The following is a 26,176-nucleotide window of genomic DNA, read 5'->3' as shown; positions in this document are numbered from 1 at the left end:
CACATTTTTCAGATGCACTACAGAAGCACTATATTAACCTCTTGTGTTAAAAACGCGTGCTAGAGAAGCTTAGAGGGCGTGAAGGTAAGGTAAATGGACTACTCATTCAGTTTTGGTAAAATTCTGATGGCACTGTAGATTATTGGAAAACAGGGCGATCTGAGTCACCACACGTCTCTCACAGAGCATGTGGCAGTTAACGCACAAAGGTTAGCTTGTTTACTCCTATGTCTTTTTATTTTCATTGTTCGTTTGTTTACTTCACCTAGATGTTTGAGCTTAACTGTGAACAGAATGAATGATCGTTTTTACAATAAGATGAAGCAGTTTTTAATTACGAACGTGACATTTCTTGTGACTCAAGCTTCAAACATGCTGTTTTTTTCCTCTTCCTTCATGTTCATGCTCATGTTTCCTTCCTTTAAAAACATGATTAAGATGTTATCTATCTGAGAAATGTCCGCTTTTATATTTCAGATAAGGTGAAATGTGTGAATTTTTTAATTTTATTTATTTTAGTGACGCAATTTGTGCGTCACTAAGTGCCTTTTTGATTTTTGCTTTCTACTTCCCTCTAAACTCGTTTTGGTTAAAAACAGCACCGAAATATGATATAAAAATATTATAATATTTGTGTTTGTAGGCTATAAATGGCAGAAAGCAGTATTTCTATTTTCTTTTAATGGACTGTGTAGGTCTTTTCTTCAAAACTGTTCGTTTACTTCTGACTTCTGATTTAGAATTTTTATTTTAAAAAACATATTTTCCAGTCCTAGCGGATTGATTTGTAATTTTTCAGATCACACACAGTTCTTTGAAAGCATGAATAGAATTTGAATTTACAGCACACAAAGCCATCCCTGCTCTTCTTTTGAGTCACAGTCGCTTCTCTTGCTTTCTGTTGCCTCCTGCACTTCAGAGCGAAGCTGTTGTTTGAGCAGATACAACATCTTCGACTCAACAGTTCTATTTGTGGAAAGAAGAAGTACAAACAAGGCTGTTTCTGCATACTTCAGGGGACCTACCGTTTCTTGTCAGTCTATGAGTCCTATGAACTGTGTCACACACTGTGACCCCGCCCCTCCATGCTCAGTGTCAAAACTCCCCGACAATATTTCCTTCTCACACACGCTGGAGAGAGCAGCTACTGTGTGAATCATGATTGTGAATGGCAGAAGACTGTGGGTGTGAGGTTACGAAGACACCGTCTTGGTTTCAGTCTTTCAGACAGACCCGGGCGAAATGGCTGGTTGTAAAGTTCAGCTGGATTTTTCAGACTCTAGATGTTCTTCATGTGCAAGCCATCCATATTATATCATCCTGGGTAAGCGTCCTTTTTTTTTTTTAAATCTGCCTTTCTACTTGATAAACTTCTTGTCTTGGTACAGCTCAATCTTTCTTGAAGGATTTAAATCCATGAACATCTCTGTGATAACTCCCGTTGTTCACATTCAAGGTCTGATTCTTGTTCACTACGCTACACTCTCCATGCATTCTCAAGTAACTCAAGGTAGGATTACCACAACATTTCTAATAATTCATTGTCTTATTACTGTTCATATATTGGTTAGCGCTGTGTGTACTGCAATTTTCCAGCATTCTGATTCATGTGAACTTGTGGAGCATTTGTCTCATTTGGCACAAGATGAAGAGTGAAGGGCCGTAGTGGTAGTACTATATTTGCCCTACATTTGCACATTTAACCCAGAGTGTCACATGCCATTTATTTTAACCTTCATTCAGTCTAATACAACAACTCAGTCCAACAGAGTATTTCACTTCATCGATGAAATAACAACTTATAAATATGCTTTACACCACCATGATCACTAATGAAGAGAGCAGCAGTATGTCAGGCTCTGTTTACTGTACTGGACCCCACACCCTACATGTAAACTTCGCACTTCATCCTCCCTTTTAAATGATAACTATAGCAGAGCACTTGCATGTTGTTTTGAACTTCCATCATACAGTCATGTTAAAAAAAAGAAAGTGCACCTTCCGTCAGTTGTACTTGTCAGAACGTAACAATAATTAAAAAATAAAATCATAAATCTAATTCTTAGCTTAATATCAGAGTTTTCTGGGTCACAAAAACAGCTCTTTTTACCATCAGGGTAATGCTGAACGTGTAATCTGGTCTGGAGCATATTATATTCAGAGTTTAGGTTTGAAATCATCCAACTGTGCCACATTATCTCTGATTGTTTTATTTGCAACTTGTGTTTTAAGTGCAATGCAATTCTCTCTGCACGTGCAGCTTGTTAAGCTGTATTTTACTAAGATCGCACATGAAGCCCAGCTGTACAGTTACAGCAGTGCAAACGTCGCAGTCCCACTGGAGTTTGCATATTTAGATGAGATGCGCGTGCTTCAGTAACATCTATTAGATCATTGCTAAGGTCTGTTGTAATCTGTAAAATTAATTTCATTTAGATCTGTTGACCAACTAAAGCGAAGCCCCACGGTCTTTACTGTTTAAATGGACCCACTTAAAGGTTTCAGAGGTCTAATGCGCAGCCATTATAAATAAACAGCAGCGTAGAGAGCGCACCCAGCAAAAAAATGATTAACTTGAATTTAAATGTTTATTTAACACTCTAAATGCACTAAATCCCACAATTCAGCATCCTTAACATCCTGCCTAATTTGCACCAATATCGCATTGTCCTGTTATAGTTTTTTGTGTTGTTTATAGATTTTTACCAGCATGTTATCTTCATCATCTGAGATGTGTTTGATTGGAGTAGACGCCACTCGTAGTGATCTTTTTGTGCGGTGCAAGAGTTAAATGAAATGTGCAACATCCCTTTTTATGAGAGCTGTACAGACCCTGAAGCAGAAAGCCTGGGTTATCAGAGAAACTTAATGATCTGCATTTTCATATCCATCATATCTGACGGAGGTTTTAGCTTTTATCAAACCAGCTGACGCAAAGAAAAGAGAGACTGTGTCGAAATTCCCCCATGGTATAACTCTCAGGTCTTAAACTGAGGTAAATGCAACTGGAGGTGAACAAAAAAATTACATGAAATGGAGAAACAATGTGTGAAAACATAACTACTGCTTACTGCTTCCATAGAAATGAAAGGGGATCATCACCAAGTGTGAGCACGTCTATAAAAGCAGATGTTTGGCGGTTTGCACAGTATTCTCGAGTCAAATGCAAGGTGATCTGTCGGACAGCTAAAGCTTGGCCCAACGTCAGTCATGCAGCAGCAGGGCGATGATCCCCAGGACAGCAGGAAATTTAGAGTGACTGAAAAAGAAAGGCTTAATGTGCTAAAACAACAATGTAAGAAGAGTGGACCAGAATTCCTTCGTAATGCATCGAGAGACTGATAAAGTCCCAAGCCAGGTGTACTTAAGGAAAGGAGGGAGTTTGTAATTAGTTGTCTTTGTTTGTCTGTCTGTCTGTAAGATATTGTTTTCAAATTTTGTGTGATGGTAGATGCCAATAACAGCTTACACTGCTTTAATTTTGCTGGGAAACAGGACCTGTAAAAATTGTATCATTAAAAACATCTACTTTTGTAACAATTTCTCATGAATTTACTAAATATTTTGTGTCACATACCATATTCATGTGCAGAGAAGTGCAAGGCAAACGAGATTTCTTCCAAATACGAGCATTGTGGACTTCACCCAGGTAAAGAAAACACATACTGGGTCATCCTGAGGTGACCCATAATCTTTGAAATCAGATTTGAGACAGGAAAACGGTTTCTTTCTTTCTTTCTTTATGGTGACTGTGCACTGCCTCTTTTACAGATGGAGTCCGTGATTTGGACTGTTTTACTAAATATCCATGGTCCAAATTAAGATGTATGTGGAAACCTGGAAAACACGCATCCAAAAATACACATATACTCGTAATACAACCGTAAGTAGTTTTGTTTTTCCCTTTTTACCTTACAACCACACGTTTTAAAAATGCATATGAAAATGTCCTTGTTTGTAATTAACATCTCTTGTTTCTTCTTCTAGACAAAAAAGAAACTATTGCAGAGTTTATAAAAACATCAATAAATCTCGTGAAGAGATCACCTTCTATAAAAACCACTATGTGACCATTCAGATTTTTGAAAACAGTGAGTCAAAAAATTGCACCAAGACAGATTTTCAAGGTTCACCGGAGAGCCTGCGTAAGTAAAAAAAAAAAAAAAAAAAAAAAAAAAAAAAAAAAAAATTATATATATATATATATATATATATATATATATATATATATATATATATATAAAATTTTAAGGAGCAGCACTTTGTTTAAAATTTAAAAATTGATGAAATTTTGGGGATAATTTTCCTGTTTCAGAGCGATGTGACCCTCCAAATTATGTGAAATTCACACGGCACTCTGGGAAACTGGACATAAATGTGAGATGGGATCAAAACGATGTCAAGCATATCATGTCTTACTCTGTCAGATACAAAGCACTGGGAAGCCTTCAATGGAATGAGGTCAGTTATTTACTAGGTAACGATTGATATCAAAATTTGCATTATTGCAGAGCACTACTGTTAAAGACCAGAGGGTTATCCACACGCGTGCACAAAACATCAGGAAAAAAGAAAGCTGCTGGTCTTTAGCTTGCCCAGCTTAAGTCATTGTTAACAAAAGACAGACATGCCCAATGTTCCCTCTAAGCTGCGCACTGCTGCCACAGTCTTTGCGCACAAAAAAAATCTGCGTTGCGCACAAAAAGAATCTAACCTGAATTAAAATTGAAACTAACAACTCTGTTTTGCAGTGTTAGTCAGAAAGTGACTGTCTGCTCCTGTATGGGATTAGAACGATGCCACCTTATCCCATAGTCCAGCCAATCACGCGATTTACATTCGTGTATACCGAGCTAATCAACGTCGTTGACAGGCTATGACAGCGTCCTTATGTGCCAACACCGGTGTTTTAGCTAGCAAAGCGGCGTGGCTGATGTGAAGCCACGTTAATGACAACGTGTAAAACCATTGGAGATGTGAGCAGGACCGACGGAGCAATTGATGGAAAAAGTGTGGACTTTATACCAGTTTTTAAATTGTGTTGATAGGCCACGTAAAACCAGAGTTATGATTAAAAATATGCAATGTTTGGTTTTCTTCCTGAATACTGTCATTGTTTATATTTACTGCGGGAAGAAACGGTTAAATCGGCGTTTAAACATCGAAGCACTCTGCTTTTGAGCAAAACCAAAAAAAAAAAACCTCACCCTTTCCTATCCGGTTGTTCAGTGATGACGTGACGAATCCTACTTCCGGGTCTAAAGTAGTCTGCGTTTAATATGGCTTTTGTGTTGTTAACATGTTTAATGTTATGTATTTTCTTCTATTTGATCTCAAAAAGCTCCTAAAACAGTCAGTGATCACTGTTGACCTCCCTCGGCTTTTATTACCACTAATCATTTATTTAAGCTCAGTTTTTAAAACCTTAGGATGTAGCTACAGCCCAGCCCATGCAGCAGTATATGAATGACTAACCTCGTATTGTGGATGGATTATCTCAGTTGTTCTCCTGGCTGAAGTTTGGTCCTTTTACAGCATCCTGCCATGCGATTACATTTGTTCCTGACCACCTAGAAAAAGTTAGCTTGTTTATATTATGCTAACATAGCTGTGTCGCTAGCGGTCACGTAGCACATCATTATATACCAGCTAGCCCAACTTCAGTAACCCTACAAGCGTCACTGCTGTTTAGTTTTCTGTCTTCGTTTATGCTGGAAGTGATAACAGAGCTGTACGTTTTAATTTGTTTCCAAAACCCCGCAGTCAGGACATGCTATATTGTATTTAGATAGAAGCTAGCGAGCTAACTCCCTGCTAACTTCTAACTCCGTTAAATGTCATAAATTCTGTTTTCATGGATGCCTGGGTGTTAAACTCAATTGTTACACCTGGTAGAGCAGAACGCTGATCATTTTATTAAAGATGAAAGACTTTAGACAGTTTTTCAACTCTCAGTAATGCCATAGTGATCGTTTGATATATGGACCTGCAGCAGAGTTTAGACCCAGACACGGCTAGTGACGTCAGACTGAACAACCGGATTGGTGGAAAAATGTACCATGTCGACCAATCAAAAATTATATGGCAACGTGGCATTTAGTTGTTTAGGAAGGGGGAAGTTTTAGGAGTGACAGCAGTGTTTTGAGATGTGAGAGATTTGCGACGTTTAGCGCAAATCTTGTGTAGTCAGTGTGTAGTGTTGTCAATAGTTTTGTTGTGTGTGTCAGAACAATGAGGCGACTGCTGAATGTTACAGGTGTTACAGGAGTGATACATCTCCTGTTGTCAGGCCTGCAGGTATCAGGCTTTTGTTCTCCTTTATCTCATAGTGGACAGATATTATTTTTGGAGTGGCACAAATAGTTTGTGTGGCATCAAATTTGATGCAGAACAGCTGATTGTTCTGTAAATAGTTTGAAATGTTTGTTTAAAAAAAAAAAACGCCTTGGCTGCATTTTTAGGTAAACAGCTGCAAAAAACTTTGTTGTTTGCAAAACTCAGTAACTTTTTTGGAGAAGTAACTATATAATTATTTGCCCAACATTGGTCTTTATATACTGTGTTTTGCAGACAGAGAGTTACAGGACTCTCTCCCAGACCACAGACTCATAATACAAGTCAGAGCTTTATAATAAATAAATGAATAAAGTTGTGTTTTCAAAATTGGAGTTCAAGTTATTTTTACTTCCAATAGTGTTAACATACTACACAGGTCAGGAACAAGATTCTTTAAAATTTTCATTGTAAGTGGGCTAAAGCAGTTAATTAAAAGTAGTCTAACATAAATGTAAACGCTGTAATTTGATTATTTTAATAAACCATGTAACTTGGATGGATTAGATGCCGGCGTGACCACAGTGCACACGTCTGCTGTTGCTCACAGTGGTCCAAGGGATCGCTCAGGGAGTTTGTGGCTTGACTTGAAAAAGAAAATATGGCACAGCAGTGCATTCAGAGGGCAGTCTGCCTGGCTAAGACAGGCAGGTTTTTTTTTTACTTTTAACATCTTATACATAACTACTGTTTTCTTCTACTTTGAAAATCTAACACACACCATGCCTGTCTTTGTATTTGCTCTTCGGGTCTTTTCACCATTGACAGTTTTCCATCACTATACTGTATTAGAGTGAAAGAGGCATTCAAAAGCAGGTTTGAAATGTAAACAACATCTGAAATAGCTGAATCTTAGATTTGCCTTTAAAGTGCAGCATGATCTGAGCTGGACTTTTATGATTTCGAAACACTGGTGCTTTCCTTTCCGATGCAGTATTATCCATAATAAAGGATTAAAAAAACAAAACAAACATTGATAGACAGCAACTCTCATAGACAGACACATTTATCTGAGGGAGACAAAAAGTAGCCTACGTCTAAAGGTCTACGTAAAGATCTCCGTGAAATGAGTCAGAGCTTACCAACTGACGTTAACTGCCCACACTTTAGTCATGTAACAGTTAAAGTTGCCAGATGATGAGATTATGCCTAACTGAAAGTCAAATTTCTCTGAAATATGGTCTCAGAAGCTTGAAAAGAAAATCGACTACCATGAGCTGGGTGATTTTTGCTTTGCAACATTCGCTCTGATTGTATTTCTCTTCCAGTCTAATTTTAAATCACAGCAGCTTTTATATCAATTTCTGCTAAAGAAAACGATCCATTTTAAATCCAGCCTGAATCCTTACTCACACTCTGGAAAGTACACGGTGAACATTAGGTATATTAAGGAATTCATTCAGGTAATATACAAATTACCTGAATTACTTGTAACTGCAGGCGTACTTGTTTTTCCAAACTTTAGTTCTTAACCTCTTTCTGGAGGCATTCTGATCGGCTCTCTGTGACTTTGTCGGCTTGCATTTTTGCTCTGAAACCAGTTTCTTCTACTATACTCTACAAAAAACAAAACAGATGGGATACTTCCCTAACGCACACACTGATTTCTGTGCTGCTTGCAGTCACCTGGAATGTCCCAGAATAAAACTACATGCAGAGTGGAGAATCTAAACTCCTCAGTGGCCTACGCTCTACAGATACACTGCATCACCAATACTAAATGTACACAGTGCCCATGGAGTGAAGCTTACACTGTGCCATCAGGTTAGTGTTTGCTTTCTACTTTGTTTTTCTCCTAAAACCGGATAAAGGATTACCTGCTTATGTTCAAAGTAAAAAACCAAAAACAACCCAGTTTGCTCTTTCAGAGGTGACATCACAGCCGGTCATCGTCAACTTTAAAGAAACTGACGTCGCCAATGAAAAGGGTACTCGCCTTGTTTCAATAACCTGGAAGGTAATTTTTCTTCAAAAACATCTTCTGAGAACATGCTATTAAACAAAAAGCAGAATGTAGAAAACACTCAGCAGCCACTTCATTAGGTACACCTGTTTTAATGTTTGCTCGCAAAAAATGTCGAATGTGACAATCGCATGGAGCAGCAGTTCTCTGGGATAAAATGCCTTGTTGATGTCAGAGGGGAATGTCCAGGATTCTCTGAGTAGATTGTAAAGCAGCTGTAACTGAAATGCTCAGTTGTTACAACCACGGTATGCAGAAGAGCTCTTCTGTGAGGCTTGAAGCAGTTGTGCTAGCAGAGGACACCGGGTGATATTTCTGTCAGCTGGAAACAGGAACGTGAAGCTACAGTTCACACAGGTTCAACAGAAGATTGGACAAATGCTGCCTGGTCTGATGAATTTCAATTTCTGCTGTGATGTCACAATTTGCTGTAAGCAACATGAAGGCATGGGACCATCCTGCCTTGTATAGATGTTTCAGGCTGCTGGTGGTGTAATAGGGTGGGGAATATTTTCTTGGCAGGCTTTCGGCTCTTAATGGTTTCTGGAACATGATCTCAAACCAGACCTCAATCCAATAGAGCATCTTTGGGATGCACAGCCAACAAATCTGCAGTAACTGTGTGATGATGTCATGTCGACATGGACTAGAATCTCTGAGGTGTGGTTCCAGCACCTTGTCGAATCTGTGCCATGAAACATTAAGGTAGCTTTGAAGGCAAAGGGTGGGCCAACCCGATACTAGTAGCTGGTGAATGTAAATGCAGCGATTAGTCATAGCTGCTTGTTTTGATAATAAACTGTTTTTGATCGTTAGGTTTCTGCCAGAGACCTGCATGATGGCTACATCGTGACCATTGGGAAAGAGTCAGGAGAGGCCCCAATTGAGCGGATCGACACCATTCAGCCCAGCATCACACTGATTCTCTCCTACTCAGCTTATAGTGTGAGCATCCAGTCTTTCAACAACGTCAGCATCTCTCCAGCTGTGAGCCATATAATACCCCTCCGCGAAGACATGGACAGTCAGTACTCATTTCCATCCTTACAGCTCTCTTAAAGGTGTCGTTTTCACCACAGATCTGAACAAAGTATACATCCACAGGTATGGGAGATGATGAGCTGAACGTGACAGTCCACAATAACATATCCTTCAAAATCTACTGGAAAGACTTCCTTCTCAAAAAATACGTGTGCTATTGTGCGGAGTGGAGGGAAGAGAAGACTAAAACAGCGTACAAGTCCTTTTACCTTAAAGGCAAAAACTACTATACTTTCTCTCTTTTAAAAGGTATGTTAATATTATGAGTTTTTGGTCAGCACCGTTTAAATGCAATTTGATTTGACTTGCCTAAATGATTTTATACACAATACTGGATTGATATTGGACAGCAGAGATCACTGCATGTTGTCAGATTTAGCTGGGAAAAACACTTTGGATATGGCTAGGGAAAACTTTTAATTCAGTTAAAGTTAATTGTAAGTATGCAACTATGGCCCAAATGTTTCAAGCATATGTTTCTTTATAAAACGTGGATACTACTTCCATAACATTGTCCACTGATTTGTGGACTTGAGTTTAAAGCTTCTGTGTTAGAAAATGTACTGTCCCAATCTGTATTTATTTACTTATTCTAGAGCTAGAAAAACTGATTAGGTACTCGCATAGATACCTGGTATGGCTGTAGATGTATGTGTCTCCTCCTGCAGATACCTGTTAATTAGAGCTATGCGTAAATAAAATAATACTAGAGCTTGGAACTTGAACACTGAAATAAGCGTTTGTGTAAGTGCTAAATCAGCTTCAAAACCAAACCTGTCAGAAGTCCATTGCAGAGGTCTGTGCAACTGACTAACGTTCCTTAAGTGGCTTAGTGGAAGTTACTGTTAGCTTTCAAGTCACTGCTGATTTTTTTTCCTGTGTTCAGCCCAATCAACAAAAGCTAATCTGCTGACTTTACAAGTTGATTGTGCAAGATTAGTCATTCTGTTTTGTTTGTCTGCCCTTAAAAAAATAAATATCAGCTAATATAATGGATTGGATTTATATAGCGCTTTTCAAGGCACCCAAAGTGCTTTTACAATGCCACTATTCATTCACTCTCGCATTCACACACTGGTGGAGGCAAGCTACGGTTGTAGCCACAGCTGCCCTGGGGCAGACTGACAGAAGTTAGGCTGCCATATCGCGCCATCGGCCCCCCCCCCGGCCAACACCAGTAGGGTAAAGTGTCTTGCCCAAGGACACAATGACCAGGACAGAGAGCCCGGGGATCGAACCGGCGACCTTCCGGTTACAGATACGCTTCCCAACCCCCTGAGCCACGGTCGCCCCCATATATTGGAATGCTGGATTTTTAAATCACCACATGCCAGTACAGATTACAATCTGTGTCTATACTTTGGACCCATACAATGGATGTATGCCGCTTGCTGACCAGCTTGGAAGCCAAATTTGGCACTCCACCCCAAACCTGGCTCCAAAACACTAACATGGTGGAAACTTGAAAAGATATATATATATATATATCTACTTGCTTGTGAACACTTGAGTTGCTTTGCAAATGTAATACATATATTTCGTTTTCTTCCAGCGATCAATCATAATTCATTTGATATCTCAAATATCCAGAACCCTTGAAGCCTTACAAGAGATACACCGTCAGTCTGCACGTGCGACCGAATAAGGACACCTGCAACATGAAGCATCTTAACAACAGCGAAGGAACGTTTGCAAGCACAAAGTTTTATTTCATGGAAGGCAGTAAGGCACAGGCACTCTTCTCCAAAACAAGCAGACACACATACATTACAAGTCACCAACAAAACACTCTGACCTCTTGAAACTGCTTTCCCGTGTCATTCTTAAAGCTCCTGTGAGTGGTCCCGCAAACATCAGCAGTTACAATTTGACACAGAATTCAATGGTGCTGCAGTGGTCATCCATCCCAGAAGAAGACACCAGAGGCTTCCTACTGGGTTACACAATCCACTACACTGAGAACCACCTGAGGGGAACAGAATCTGAGAACAGTAAGACACCTCCACTTACTCCATAAGCTTATTCATAAACTGCTGAATTTTGTTGAATATAATAATAGCACTGGCATCACATCCACTGGTTGCTCTACAGCACATGCATCATCCTCACTGAATTTCCTGTTTGTCAGCTACTTTGTTTACTCTTCTCAGTTTTCCTGAAGTTAATGAATGCTGTAATCACACTGCAGTTTTTAGTCTTGATTTTAATGACCTCATACACTACTTGATGTAGCTATGACATCATAACCTAATTAACTCTCTGGATAGGACTAGTTTGTCAAGATGGCTGAGCAACCTAAAGATAATCTACTATCAAATGTTACTGTTACATTTTTTCTTTCAAAAGTCTTCCACTCACGTATTAAAATACTCCAAAATCATTTGACAGGAAAGCTATTCTAACAGCGCTGCTGCTATTTCAGCAAGTGAATATGCTCATGATGACAATATTTTCATATGATAATACTAACATACTCATAAAGACAACACTAACATGTTCACCATGACACTGCTAATATGCTATGCTCATAATGATAATGCTAATATGTTCATAACGTCAATGCTAACATGTTCACAATGCTAACGCTAACATGCTTATAATGTCAGTACTAACATGCTTTTAATGTCACTGCTAACATGCGCATAATGACGATGCTAACATGCTTGTAATGTCAATGCTAACATGCTCATAAAGACAATGCTAACATGCTAATTATGACAAAAACTCATTTTGATTGCAGACATTACAGTGGATCCAAATGTTAACAAGTATGAACTAAAGGATCTTACAAGTGGCACAACATACCAAGTCCAGATATCAGGTTTCACCTCTAAAGGAACAGGAAAACGAAGTGAACCCAACTTTTTTACAACAACTCAAGAAGGTCAGTCAAGTAATATTTCAACCATCAACTGTACATATAATTAAATTTCTAATTTTTTATTTGTGCCTTTATTTATTTATTTGCACAGGAAGTTTTAAATTCACTAGTATTATTGCAGCCATTGCAGTTTTGGCTGCTGGACTGATATTTGGACCACCAATAATAAAAAGGTACAACTTGTCAACCAATAGCTGGAACAGGATTCCACCAAAGTCGCTAATTAGCTATGTCTACCACTGTGCACAAGCTTTACCTTAACCATTCCTTTAATGCTTTTTAGAGCAAAAGTTGTCCTCTGGCCAAGCATACCTAATCCTGGAAAGAGCAATACAATGCAGAAAATAGACAGGCCCTGTGAACTGGTAAGTGTCAGCTGTGACAAAGCACACAGTTTTAATGTTGTGGAAACCTAAAACAACCTGAAACTTATTTTAGGGGACTGCTATTATAGTCCCAGTGCATCAGATGAAATATGTTGTATAAAATTAAATACATCAGTGTGTCATTTGGTTACATAGGAACTCCTTGAGGTAATCAATACTCTGAAGGCTGAAGAATGGGAAACAAAAAGTCTCCATATAATTGAGAAAGAAGCTGTCGCCCCTGCCACGATATTGCCAGCAATGCTACCGCTTCTTTGTGGCTTAGACAAACGGGGAGATTCACCAGGAATTACTTGTAACTGGATCCAAACAGAGACAGATGATGCAACTGGCAATACATCTCCCAACAATACTACAGACACATTGTTGGAAACCCAGCAGACAGACCTACAAAGTTTTCCTTTTCCCTTTCCAAGTGGCTATACCACGATGGAAATGTTTCAGCACGTAATGCCACAGAGCATCACTGCCGTTACTCAAGACATGGAAAGTGACCCAGAGGACGCAGACCTGACTGTATTCAATCCTAAGCCAGGACTGGACTATGTAAGACAATTTAGCACCAGTCCAGTCTCGGACAGTGACCACTTGTCCACTATTTTGTGATGAAGGTCAAACTGCAGAGCATAAAGAGGAAAAATCACTATGTGAACAACTTAGTCTAAAAGGCCAAAGTAAGAACTGCTGCCCCTGACTGTTTCTGCTGTGACTTATGAAGAACAACAATTCAGTTTACCAACAACATGGATTCATTTGGCTAATAAAATCAGCAGAATTACCAAGACAGTGTTTACATCACATTTATGTAAAAAACTTAACCAAAAGAATGGCATGCCAGTTGTTAGAATTGGAGTAAAAAGACAAAACATCCTCCCAAAAAGTGCACTTAACCATTACCACGGTCAATGAATTAGCTATTAATATACTACTGCATGGGCTGAGCTGAAGTTACATGGTAAGGTTTTAAAAACTGAGCTTTAAAATGATTAGCGGCAATAAAAAAAAAGAGAGAGTCCGACAGTGATTACTGACTGTTTTTAGGGGCTTGTTGAGATTAAATATAACAAGATACAAAGCATTAAAACATGTAAAAAACACAAAGGCCTTATTAAACGCAGAGTCGTTTGGGCCCGGAAGCAGGATTCATGACGTCATCACTTAAAGACCGAATAGAGGTAGTTGTGCAAAATCTTGTGGCCTTAAGTCATGGGGAAAAAAGGCACCATTCACCAGTTTAACACACAAAAACATTTTCAAACTTTTTGAAGGCTGTTCATTGTCAGCTGGTCTGAAATGTTCAATCAGTGGCTGTTCTCATAATGAAGACCTTACTTTACGTCACCCTTTTGCAGAAAGCCTAAACAAAGCTTAGCAGTCTACAACCGTAAGGTGTTACTTGAAATGCTTGTCTTAGCCATGCCGACCTTTGCTAAATCACAATAAATGGAAGGTATGACTGTGGCTTATGCAGTTTTCATCATGTGAACAGATTACTTTTACTTGGAAATAAAGAGCTCTCTTGCCCGGCATCTTTTGAGGAGCATGAATGTCTAACAAATTTTGTGCCTTTTTATCTCATTGAAGTTGGGGTATGTCACAGCAGAGGTCAGACGTTTGACCGGAAGACAAATGGTTGAAGCTCAAGGTGTTCACTTTGGTCAGACACTATTCAATTAACAGAGATTTCTAAAGGCAGATCATATATCGCACACACAGATGAGTGAAAGTGTTATCCGTAAATATGAATTGTTGCTACTCTTTCAAAGCACAGATAATAATATAACTGGGCCCATATCGAGAACTGGTGGTGCACCACAGTCAACACAAAGCCCAAGTTACAAAATCAAACAAAATTAGTCAATGAAAAATCTCTTTTATTGAGTGTTTTTGGAAACGGATGTACTGTTAGATTTGAAATTAAGAGGATTTATACATGAAAGCTCTTCAAAAACAGTGGCACCACACTTTTACATAGAGTCCAAAATCCAGCATCAAAGGACCACTCCTCATGGACTGAACCGTCAAACATGTTTGTACATAATATACCTTCACAAGTGGGTAAATGTTTATAAAAATAAAATTCTTCACATACTGAAATACTTGGATTTTTAAAACTACATTTTAAGATGACCACTTCAGACTGAAGATTTGTTTTGTTTTTTTAAATTGTAAAAACAAAGTAAGAAAAAAAAAAAGGCAGAAGGCAGGACAACAAAATACAAGCAATCATAAAATCAGGTCTGTAAAATCCAGCAAAGAGGAATTTGGCCACACACAGCCATAAAGTATCCTTTTAAAAACACGTTCAAAAAACAGAAAACACACATACACAAAGTCACATAGATCTCAATCTGGGGCCAGCTTGCAAACACTCGACCGAATAAACTGAAATAGTAAAAATTGAGAAAAATAGGTCTAGGTCTACTTAATTATTAGTATACTCTGTAACGAATTAATGAGGACAGCTAAAACTTTAATATAATGTCTCGATAGTTTTCAACATCCTAAACAAGTCTCCATATTTTTTCTTAGTGTAGGCACTTTTTGGCCCTAATGTGCTTACATGCAGTTTGTGGACCTTTGATGTTTCCTGTTCAGTCTCTTCTTGGCTGCTTCTGAGAACTTTAATCGCCCCACTTTCTCCAGTAACATCAGCTGACAGACATTTATAGCACATCACCATTATTTTACAGTATAGGCATGTGACTTATATACAGTATAAAACAGTATATAACTTTTTTTCTCCTCACACAGTATTAGAACAATAGCAGGACGTGATACTTTGTGACCTTGTTGCAACTGCTAACCAGAAATAAAAAAAGTGATTCAATGATGTACAACCAAATGAGTTCACTGTTCACAGCATAAGATAACACCGTTCTCTAATATTGTCACTATGCTACTTCAAGCCATAAAATTAAAATGCAGTTTGCAGGTTGCAACCGTTCCCGGACCATAAAACAAATATGGTGCAAAAAGGGGACTTAAAGGTAACTTCACTGACATCACAGCCCACATTTTCCTTCACCGACATACAAAGGGGCAAATGAACTTTTCAGCATAAGCAGAAATGTTATTTTAAACTCAATATTCCTCTAAGGGACTTTGTGTTTATCCATTTCCTGAAACATCACATATATAATGTGCCATTGCTTCACTTAGTGAAAAGGCAAAAAAAAAAACCAAATATGGGAAGTTTCTCGCACAGCCATTGTGTGACCACAGCCAGCGCATTAAAAATAATGGGAAAAACAAGCCAGACTGTGTACAAGTCTGTGGGGGAAAAGAATTAGAGTTAGCTGCTTTAAGGTAGGCCTAGCTTCTAATTAACCAGTCTCTAGTGTAGGAGTGTAACCTTCAGTTTCTTACTTGCATCGCCTTCTTGCTCACCATGTCCTGTTTAACAACACCAACATGATGATGACAGAAAGACTCAGGTTGAGGGTCTAAGATGGGATTTCACGCTATTTTTTTTTTTTAATATTCAGATTATGGGAACCCTGCTTTCACTCTGGCTCTCACACAGGACAGGCATGCAACGAACCCTTTATGTTCCTCACTAAACAATTTAAGACAAACATTTGACTCCTGCTGCAGATTGTTGCTGCTTATTTTTACTTCAAAACGTTTTTGAAGTACTCAACTTTACAGTTAATAAATATGTAAATATGTGACAGTCACAAATAACATATCTAGCTTTAAATGAATCGATAAATGAGTATGACCTCTATTCCTCATCTGTGTATCTGGAATGTGACCAACCTTCCTGGAAATGCGGGAACATTACAGTACTACTATACTAGCTGTCAAAAGTTTAAGAACCTATACCATAAGGACATAAAAGCAGAAGAAGAAGAAGAAGTTGTCAGTGGAATAGCTAAGCAGAAAAAGTGTGGCCTTCTCTATGATGCTGAGCACTCACTTGCCCTTAAGGTTTGATAGTGAGATTAGGCTGACTTAGAGGAGCCATGTGTGTCACCAGTCAGGGGATGATAATAGGAAAGAAAAAAAAGTAAGATGCCATTCAGTGCTTCTGTATGTACACACTCACGCACACACTCACGCACGTACACACACACACACTCACGCACGTACACAATGGGCAATAAGATACCTGGATGAACAATATTAGTGTCCATGGTGTTGCTGAAGTCACTTTGCACCAACATATGCTTCCTCCTCGTGGTTAGTCTTGTAGCTGCCGTTATGCTGGGCGCAGGGTGATGACGTCATGTCCTCACTTGGTGTGGCTGAGCCTTCTCTGTCACTTTCTTCCTTTCCTTCTCTGACATACCTCGCTTCAGCCTGAAATGGCAACAATGAACGATCAACTTTGACCAACAAAAATATTCAAAGAGAAAAACGCTCAAGTGCAGGAAAACTATGCTGTGCACATTAACAATTATTTGATACTTCCATCTTTTTCAAACAGGAGTTTATCTGACAGTTGTAAACATCAAGTACTTAAGCTTATAGTACAAATATGTACCTAATCTCATACTAATTGATAATAAAAATTAGTATCTGGAATAAGCTGAGGCATCCCCTCATGTTGTCCAAGATAAGGACAATTTTGGACAATACCTCCCACCCAACATGCTGGACAGCCACAGGAGCATGCTCAGTGAAAGACTGATTTACCCAAATGCACCACTGAAAGACACAAGAAATGATTCCTGCCTGTGGCTCTCTCCCTATACAACTCCATCTATAATTACACCCTTTTGCACATGCTCTACAGTGAAAATAACAATGTTTTACAGTTTACAGTAAAATGTCAATCATATATATTTAATCTCTGTAATATTCTGCATATTTATAATTGAGCTTTCCGTATATATTAGAGCTGTTTCTTAGATTTTGTAACTTTGTAATATATTACATTTAGTTCAGTCTGTTACTGTTCTTATCGTCTTGGAGCAACTGTAAATAAATAATTTCATTAAACTATTCTGATTATTGTGCTTTTTGTTATTATGTCTGCTTGCTAAAAATCAATATTTCACTCCTGTAACAGCCTGCATATCATCTGGAATACTGGTTTAAATCTGGTTTGCGTAACTTTGCAGCAATCAGCACCAGAGCTAAGAGCTCTGATGTTACTTGGAACACATAGGTCAAAGGGAGGAAGAGCAGAAATGTTAATCAAGATGCATTGTATTTTTATAACAAGTTTTCTTTTCTTTTTTAAATCAATATTTGTACCAGCTTCACTGTATATTAAATTAACAGTGACTGTGTTGATTCTGGTTGCAGTTTCATGTAAAAAGCTGTTAACCAAAATACGTGACAAACCCATACGGATGCTGCAGCTCGTCTTGCAGAAATGATGGTGGTTTTTGAGGAGAACATTTGTTTGGCTGTTACTTGTCAAACAAATGTTCAGATTGTTATCAACAGAAAGGCTCAAGTGTCACAAATCTAAATCACCTTTTATCTCTTGGCTATCATTTGGGGGATCTATGTAGTAAACTTCAGAAGTAGGACAGTCGTGTGGTTTGATACTCAAGTTGGAGACGAATGGAAACATTCACTTGTGCTGGTGTGAATGACATGCAACAATGCCACTACTTTTGAGGTAGAAACTATTCAGAATGGGACTTTCAGAGTGATCTGCAAACCAAAGTGTGCTGAGAACTAAACCATACAGCAAAAGATTGATGTCACATACCAGAAAGACGAAGCTCGTGCATGCAAGTTGTATTATTAAATGCTTCCAGGCCTATGGATCTGGAATAATTAGATAACTCCAAGTATAAGCAACATAATGTGCACATAACTGAGTCATTCCTTATTTGTAAATTATTAGATTTGTGACTGAAGCGTAATCTGTAATACCTTCCCTGGCTTGGCTTTGCTCCTTATCCTGTCCTCGTCTTTGCGGCTCCTTTTTCTGGACGTGGACCCGTCCCTTCTGTCCCTGCTGCGTTCTCTCTTCTTCTCTCTTTTACTTCTAAAAGTAAGAACCAACCTTCAAGCAAACATAACTGAACCTACAATTGTATAACACAGTAAAAAAAACTTACCTACAAAAAATGTTTGGCAGCATGAGATGGTTGGATTTACCTTTTTGGTGACGGTGATTTGGCTTTCCTTCGAGGGCTTCTTGACCGATCCTTACTCCTGCGCTTGTGCCCCCTGGTAACAACACTTTATTAAGTGCATGGAGATAAAGGTGTTATAAATAACACATCTTATTTTAGTTAAACGATCAACATCCTTTTTTGCACCACAATAACATACAAACAGCAGCAAATTTAGGGAGATATGAAGATTAAGAATCTGGTGCCCTCTACTGCCAAAGGCAAGAATCACAGGTCTTATTACAGCTGATCAGATTCTTTTATTATTGTTATTATTAAACACGTAATAATCCAGAAATATTCCAGGAGTATGTTGTAGGTGGTCCCATGTGTTGAGCTAAACGACAGTATAACAAAGACATTCAGACTCTTGGGAAGAAAATAAAAAATCAGTGAGGTTTTTGCCTCACTGCATACCTCGAGCGACTCCGACTGCGTCTCCTGTCTCTGGAGCGAGAGCGTCTCCTGTGACTGCTTCGGGAACTGTGTGAGTCACTGCCCGGCAGCAACCTCTGTGATGTTCTGCTTCAAACAGAAGCAAAAGGGGAAAAGTGTCAACAACTAAATTGTAACGCAACACTAAAACCCTGATGCTAAAAAAGCCAGTCACCTGTGTTTTGAGTGGGATCTTTTCCGGCGTGCCTTTGAGTGTGAACGGGAGCGTGAACGTGAATGTGACCGCCGTGACCTTTGAGACTGGCTGGAGGAACGCTTCTTTGTTTCTGTGAGAGGAACAAGCAGTAATCTCAGTACACGACAATTACTTCAGCAACTTTAATCAAGTCTTCATGCAGGAAGACCAAATATCGTACCAGGTTCAATGGCAGCAGCAATGGTAGACTGTGCTTCACGCACCCTCTTCATCACATTTTCTAACTCTTTAGCAGCAGCCTGAGGCGTCAGCTCTGGAGGTTTCACAATAGCGTTATTGGAATGATTAACCCTGAAAGACAAAAGTATCAACCGGCTCTTAAAACCACGTTATTTTACGCATTTTCCCATTTTACAATTTTAACTAAATACATACTTCAGCGGTCTGTCTCCAAACATGACTCCATTTAATGTGAGGGCTCTGGCAACAGACTCTTGCTCAACAAACTCTACAAAGGCAAAACGAGTTGGCTGGGTCTCATCTCCGGCCATTCGGACAAACTTCACATCTCCCACCTGTTTAAAGAATTCCAACAGCTGCTCTGCAGTGGTGGTCTGCGGAAAGAAAAGATCAACTCAGTTTAAAGAAACATACAAGCCCCAAAATACAAAGCTTTTTAAAAACTGCTGAACCTAGAACTGGGCAATTTAATTGGTAGAAACTGTTGTCAATGCTCTCAGATTTTGTCACATCTTTTTCTTAATTTTTATTTTCTCTGCTTAACCTTCGGATGTCTGCACTCATCACTGCATTCTGTTTTTATCTACATTTAAAAAAGCAAACCAACTTTTTTAGAACTGGGGCTGTACATGTCATCAATTTACAGATGCTTCACAGATGTTTAAAACAACAGTATTGGCCCAGAATTTTACAACTGAGCTTATAGTTTCCTCAATATGGTGAAGGTGGTACAAGCCAAACCCAAACAAGTAAGTAATAATATTATCATGAGCCTGTAGAATGAGGTCACATGGCCTTTAAATATACGAAGACTTTTGTGTTACCTGTGAGTTCAAGTTGCCAACATACACTGTCCTCCTGATCTCATCAATTTTTGAGGGATCCACATTTCCCATGAGCGGCGGCTGGGCGAGTACTGACGACGAGGGGTCGAGATTGGCTGGAAGTCGATTCACTAAGGGAAGGTTCAGCTGCAGGTGTGTGAAACAAAGACACAGGTTTTGTTAGTACTGCACGATTATGGTGAAAGGCATGATCATTTTATTATACTGTCATGTAAACTTAAAGCTGCTTTCACATCCATGCTGTGCCACATTTCTGCTAATGTACAAATATCTGCAGCAAAATAAAATTTGCCCCCCAAAACACAAATAAAATACAGTAAAAGTATAAAAGTACCAAAATCAACCACTGCTACAGTTCCTGTTAGTTAACCTTTGCAAACAACAAAAGGTGTTTGTTAGCATGACTTAAGTGTATCACCTAGAAACACATTTAAACAAAATAACTCAATTTACTGTTTCCTACACGGAGGATGTGACTAAAACTAAAACTAAGATCATCATCACATTAACACCTTTGCAAAGGTTTTGACACTTTGGACCAGAGAGCCGTTATTCACACGTGCAATTATTGTTCCATTTACTATTTTCTTAAATCCGCGGTGACTCTACGATGTTTAGTTCACATGTTTGACCACACAGAATGACATCAAATTGGCGATTTCAATGCATTGTTAGCCACACCATCGCACCCTTGCACAGGCTCGCTTTTACGGACATCCGACTGCAGGTGATCCACGTTAGCAACCACAGCGCTGTTGTCTTTAAGTCATGCATTCTTTATCCTGCAGTTTGTGGTGAGTTTTCAGTAAAGCCAAAGTATTTCTAAACAGCAGATGATGATCTGCTTCAGGAGACAAGCTCTTCTACTCGGCTCCACATATGAATTATGTTGCACATCTGTCTTTTAGCATAGTTACTTATCCACATTATTTCAGGAAACTTAAAGCTGCACGCTGCGGGAAAGTATCATGACGTATCATTTAGAGAGTGCCTGATTTGTTTTTGCTTTGTGTTCTATTGGTGAAGCACACATTTTAAACATCAGTTGGTAATAGTTATTCAACAGTGCGAAGTAAAACCGTGATCATGATTTACATGATCATTCTGACCTCGTGAAATTTTAAAAATCATGCAACTCTGGTAAAATAAACCCCACCCTCTCACATTTTCATGGCACGCCAACCATTAATCTGAAATACTCGCATTGTCCAATTTTAGTTAAAATTAGATGAAAAATAACAACTTTGACATCTTTGCCCTCTCTGCTGTTGTTGTAGGATGGGGTCAAAATGACACTTCCTAGTGTTACAGTTTTTCTCAAATGTTAAAACACAAAAGCCAATCCTGTAACCCAAATGACCAGTAGTCTAAACACATTTACTAAATGTAGCCACCATATTCCAGTACCATAAACACATGTCACATGAAGACACAATTCACAAAACACAACCCTATGTACTCATAAATCTAAACACATTTTTCCTTGCTAAAACACATGTTGCAAAACAACTCTGCTCATATTCTCAAATGAAAGCCCATGTGATGCAAAATGCTTGCCACAGTCACCAATCTTTGAACACAGGGAACACACCTGGCGTCATTCACTACACACAATGACTCAAAATTGAAGACACTTGTTGCTAATGCTGTACCCACATGTAAAAGCAAGTTCAGAGTGCACAGTATGCTGAAGGTTCCAAACAAACACAATGGATGAAGGCAGAGTCAGGGGAAGAGGAATTTGATGCAGAGGAGGGAGAAGAGCTGGCCCTGGAAGAAGAGGAGCAGGCCAATGAGGAAGAGGAGAAGGCCAACATGGGAGAGGAGAAGGTCCAGGAGGGAGAGCAAGACAACCTCGCACCATCATTACGGACGAGATGCGAGCAACAGCTCAGCGACATGATGCCGCACAGTGATTGTGGTGTGTGTGTGGTGTGAATAACGTAAATAAAAAAACTTCACACCCTGTTCATGTTTTCAAGATTACTGTTGTGTGCAATAGATTCTGTTTTTGCATTGAGTTGTGTTACAGTAGTGTACGTACATGCAGGATTTTCTATAGATTTATACTACTCATATGAAACTCACAAATCTAAATGCCTAATCCTCTGCAGAGATCTACGACGATCCGTTACTGTATAGTTTCTAAAATATGCATTGGCAGTTATGAAACAAAGAACCTTCTCACAAATTAAGCATTGTGTTTTCAATTGTTTTGCTGTAGTGTGTAATGCTGTGTATAGTGTTTACAGTTTTGACAGCTTCGAGCTGCTCTCTTGGTGTGGGAGTTTGAGTTTTGCAGTGGGAAGGTGTGGTTGTGTTTATGTAGCTTTAGAGAAGGGTGTTGTGTTTGGACATTGGGGGACCTGGTGGTAACGTTTGTGACATGTGTTTTAGCATTTGAGAAAAACTGTAATCTCAATCAAAATTCTGACTTCTTGACTGCTACTGTGTGATAATGAAAATGGATGCTTCACCAGTAGACCACAAAGCAAAACCGAATGAGGCACTCCCTAAATCACTACCTGATGACATGCAACTGTATATTATGATTTACTTGCATGAATAACAGGCAGACACGAATTATGACAGTGGCCAGACTTACATTCTGAAGTGGAGCTGGAGTAGGAATTGGCAGCAATCCCCCACCAGGAATCAGACTGGGTACTGGAGTGGCAGGTGCCAAAAGTGACAAAGCCTTGGCCTCTTCTGGGATTTTCCCTGCAGGACAAAAGCAGATATTAGTGAAGGCAATAGAAAAACTCTCCTCTTTGTCTCCTCTATGTCTGCACAATTAGCCCACTGTACTCTAGAGAGAAAGAGAGCATACACTTCCCATACAGCCTACAAATCTTCTACTGTCTACTCATGATATGCTGGAGACCGAGCATCCTTACTTTGCTTTTATTAAAAAAAATAAAACAAAGAAAAAAAAACATTTCTCTCAGTGAATCTGAATTATTCTCAATGAAAATCCTTACTTTCTCAAAAAAAAAAAAGAAAACTTATTTTGTCCTTGGTCTCTTTTCAAAAACAAAGAAAGGAAGAAAGGAGAAACAAAATAATGCAGAGAATGAGTCAACACTTTGATGTATGGGTCACCTGTACTGGAAACATATTGGTCATGAACCATACGATATCAAGCATGGACGCTTTTCCGTGGGGGGAGGGGGCGATCGTTTCGGAGTGTCGGAAAGGTGTGCAACACAAGACAACCCCAATGGCTGCATCACTAATAGCACACAGAACATCAGATACAGAAAAGAACAACAATTTTAAGAACTGTAGGAAAGGTTAGCCAAAACTTAGCTATAAAAAACACCTAATTAGAATTTTCTTTTTTTCCTCTCTGCATTCTAATCTGCTTCCTTGCTGCAGAAGTTAATAAAAAAAAACAGCTACAGGTTTATCACATCATAGCTGGTGGCACTGAGCATAAAAATGACACATTTCCCCTTCTAATGTTAGAAGGGGAAAAAAGGAGCATTAATGTCACCAAGCATTAATGCGTTTGACTCACTGCTAAATACTAAACATCCACATTAGAGTCGTAGAGCACGAATATGAGGAAAAAGCCCTAACTGCTGCCTTTTACAACACACTTGAATTACAGATGTGAAGTGCACTTATAGCTTGAAGAATTTTATGCTCCGATGAGGTAAAGTTTTCACTGCCGACTCTCACTTTTTCACAAAGACTAGCCCCTCACTACAACGAGGCGTAGTGGACAGGAGAGTAAAGTGTTAGGGATCCTCCTAGCATCCCATGTGTGACACACATCCCCATCGGTATGCCGTAGCAACCTGGACAGAACTCAATCACACACAAGCTGCAGCTGTAGCGGAAAGAGAGAGGGGGGTGGGGGGGTTGGACAATAATCAAAACAACAAACCAAAATAACAAATATAAACACAACGCTAGAGATAAGCAATATTGTAGTATTCTGGATAGAGACAGTAGAGAGTGGACAACATGGGAAAGTATGAAAGGAAACAAACCAAAAGAAAAAAAATTTCAAAAGGAAAAAAAAAAAAAAAAAAAAAAAAGAGACAAGGTGTCCATCTTGGAAGGTTCAGCGGGCTATTCTCCTGGTCACATTCCCCCCTTGAAGGCTGCGTTGGCCCGATCGGGGATAGTGGCTTGGAAAACAATGCCTGACTCAGGCTAGTGTAGTAGTGTAACAGCTGGGCCACTCTAGTCATCTGATATGCACACATAATCACACAGAAAAAACATACAAAACCAAATTAATAAACTCAGTAGCCATCCAGCACCAAGTCACGTGGACAAAAAGCATCAAGTCAGAGGTGATATCATTTTGACTGTACACAAGGAACAACAGTGGCACCAAAGAGGGAGGGAGATTTAATGAAAAGAAGCACCGAAACAAAAACAAATAAAAATATGTATCTATGTTTTTTTTTAATGAAGAGAGAAAAGGGTGAGTTATTGAGTAATATCCATCAAACAATATTTAAAATATGCATAAAACTATTTTCTGCAGGCAGTCCAGTGTTTATAGTGTGGATTCAGCTTCAAAAACATTCAACCTAGCTTGGTTTCCTGTGTGGAAACCATTTTGTGAAACCAAACAAGAGACCCTAGCTCGGTGCTATGGGAATTTCTTTTTTTGTAAATGCTGTGGCGATACAACCACTAACCTTTACCAAATAATTGTACACAAACAGTTTAAAAAAAAAAAAGACCTAACCAGTGGCACAACTCGACAATTTTTCATGTGGGTTAAAAAAATAAAATAAAATAATCACAATTACATAAAAATAACCCAGAATTCAACCACAACAACTGAATTCAGAGGAAGGAGGTCATAACAAAGTCAAGGTTGTTTCTTTAAACGTAAAGGCCTGCACTCACCTTCCGCACATGGTACTACTATCAAAGCTCTGTCAATAAACACAGTATTAGTGAGATGTTGCGCCACACCAACACTGGAGGGGTCTCGGTACTTTATGTAGCACACTTTGGACGAGAAAGAGAGGGGGGCGTTGCTGTAAACAAAAAAAAGGGAAAAGGAAAAGAAAGGAGAGAAAGAAGCGTGGGAACGCGGGTTAGTCATTTCATTTTGTTTCATCTGGGACTTTTTAGTTTATAATTTAAGAACCGCGACAAGGCCGCAGGTCCGCAGAGTTGCTTGACTAGCCATGCCGAGGCAGACTGCTCTTACTCGGGCGGGTAGAGCCGCAACTCCTCGATGTCTCCCAGGAAACCGAAGAGAGTGCGCATCTGCTCGCTGCTCACGGCCGAGGACAGGTTGGTTATCTGGACGACGGGTGTCCCCGGTATCCCGCTCATTATGCAAACTACTAAACGCGACGCAATAAATAACGTTTTTTGTTTTTTTTTAAAAAATTAAAATTATTTTTATTTTTCAGTTACCCTACTGTGTTAAATACACAGAGCATCCAAGAAGGCGGAGCGACAGGGGTTCTTCCTCTTTATTCCCAACAGGAGTGAACAGTACGCTTTGAGGTCCGCTACCGCCCCCTGGTGCATTGTATGGTACAATGCATTTAATCAGTTTAAAATGATTCGTTGGCCATATCGCTCATGGTCGATATCAAGCCAGGAAAAAAAAACATTAGTCATTTCTGTCAACTGGCGAAGAAGGTAGCAGAAATCGCAAGGAATATAACATTACAGTCCTATTAAGATATTTTAAGTGGCCAAAAAGGACAGGATTGATTCTAATATAGGTAAATAATGCATAATAATGATAAAATATAAAATAATCTTAAAGATAGTTGCAAAAACAGGTCTTTTTAGGTTTTATCTGTCATTTATATGTAAGCCC

General features: G+C 39.1%; 2 protein-coding genes across 9 annotated transcripts; one reads left to right on the top strand and one right to left on the bottom strand.

Moving 5' to 3' along the window:
• LOC147326252 (interleukin-31 receptor subunit alpha) lies at window positions 1–16,905 on the top strand. The gene is made up of 17 exons (XM_086301369.1): window positions 1–84; window positions 920–1,324; window positions 1,457–1,510; window positions 3,593–3,649; window positions 3,772–3,883; window positions 3,988–4,145; window positions 4,316–4,461; window positions 7,956–8,097; window positions 8,202–8,290; window positions 9,113–9,320; window positions 9,401–9,586; window positions 10,928–11,059; window positions 11,167–11,328; window positions 12,078–12,221; window positions 12,310–12,391; window positions 12,502–12,583; window positions 12,740–16,905. Exons 2-17 carry the CDS (start codon window positions 1,243–1,245, stop codon window positions 13,208–13,210), a joined length of 2,307 nt encoding a protein of 768 aa, XP_086157495.1. The 5' UTR covers window positions 1–84; window positions 920–1,242; the 3' UTR covers window positions 13,211–16,905.
• On the bottom strand, window positions 14,462–25,840 carry srek1 (splicing regulatory glutamine/lysine-rich protein 1). 8 transcript variants are annotated; one of them, XM_086301377.1, is made up of 12 exons: window positions 25,240–25,373; window positions 24,049–24,566; window positions 23,467–23,596; window positions 22,970–23,085; window positions 20,344–20,490; window positions 19,715–19,893; window positions 19,500–19,630; window positions 19,298–19,409; window positions 19,105–19,212; window positions 18,671–18,754; window positions 18,443–18,557; window positions 14,462–16,909 (listed from the first exon to the last, which is right to left on the bottom strand). In XM_086301377.1, exons 3-12 carry the CDS (start codon window positions 23,495–23,497, stop codon window positions 16,757–16,759), a joined length of 1,176 nt encoding a protein of 391 aa, XP_086157503.1. In that variant the 5' UTR covers window positions 23,498–23,596; window positions 24,049–24,566; window positions 25,240–25,373; the 3' UTR covers window positions 14,462–16,756. The 8 variants fall into 8 exon arrangements, with proteins under 8 accessions (XP_086157503.1, XP_086157496.1, XP_086157499.1 ...); XM_086301375.1 differs by lacking the exons at window positions 23,467–23,596; window positions 24,049–24,566 and adding exons at window positions 18,276–18,334; window positions 25,550–25,840 and having other exon boundaries at window positions 16,770–16,909; XM_086301370.1 differs by lacking the exons at window positions 23,467–23,596; window positions 24,049–24,566 and adding an exon at window positions 25,550–25,839.
• Between the last annotated feature and the right edge of the window lie 336 nt (window positions 25,841–26,176).

This window comes from Aulonocara sp. 'chitande type north' Nkhata Bay, linkage group LG7 (assembly GCF_057382095.1).
Source record: "Aulonocara sp. 'chitande type north' Nkhata Bay isolate Kocher_YH1m ecotype deep benthic linkage group LG7, A_spYH_male_GT1.1, whole genome shotgun sequence".
In the NCBI taxonomy this organism is placed as follows: domain Eukaryota; kingdom Metazoa; phylum Chordata; class Actinopteri; order Cichliformes; family Cichlidae; genus Aulonocara; species Aulonocara sp. 'chitande type north' Nkhata Bay.
Note: the sequence above shows the minus strand (reverse complement) of the source record. Positions and strands in the feature narration are given on the sequence as shown.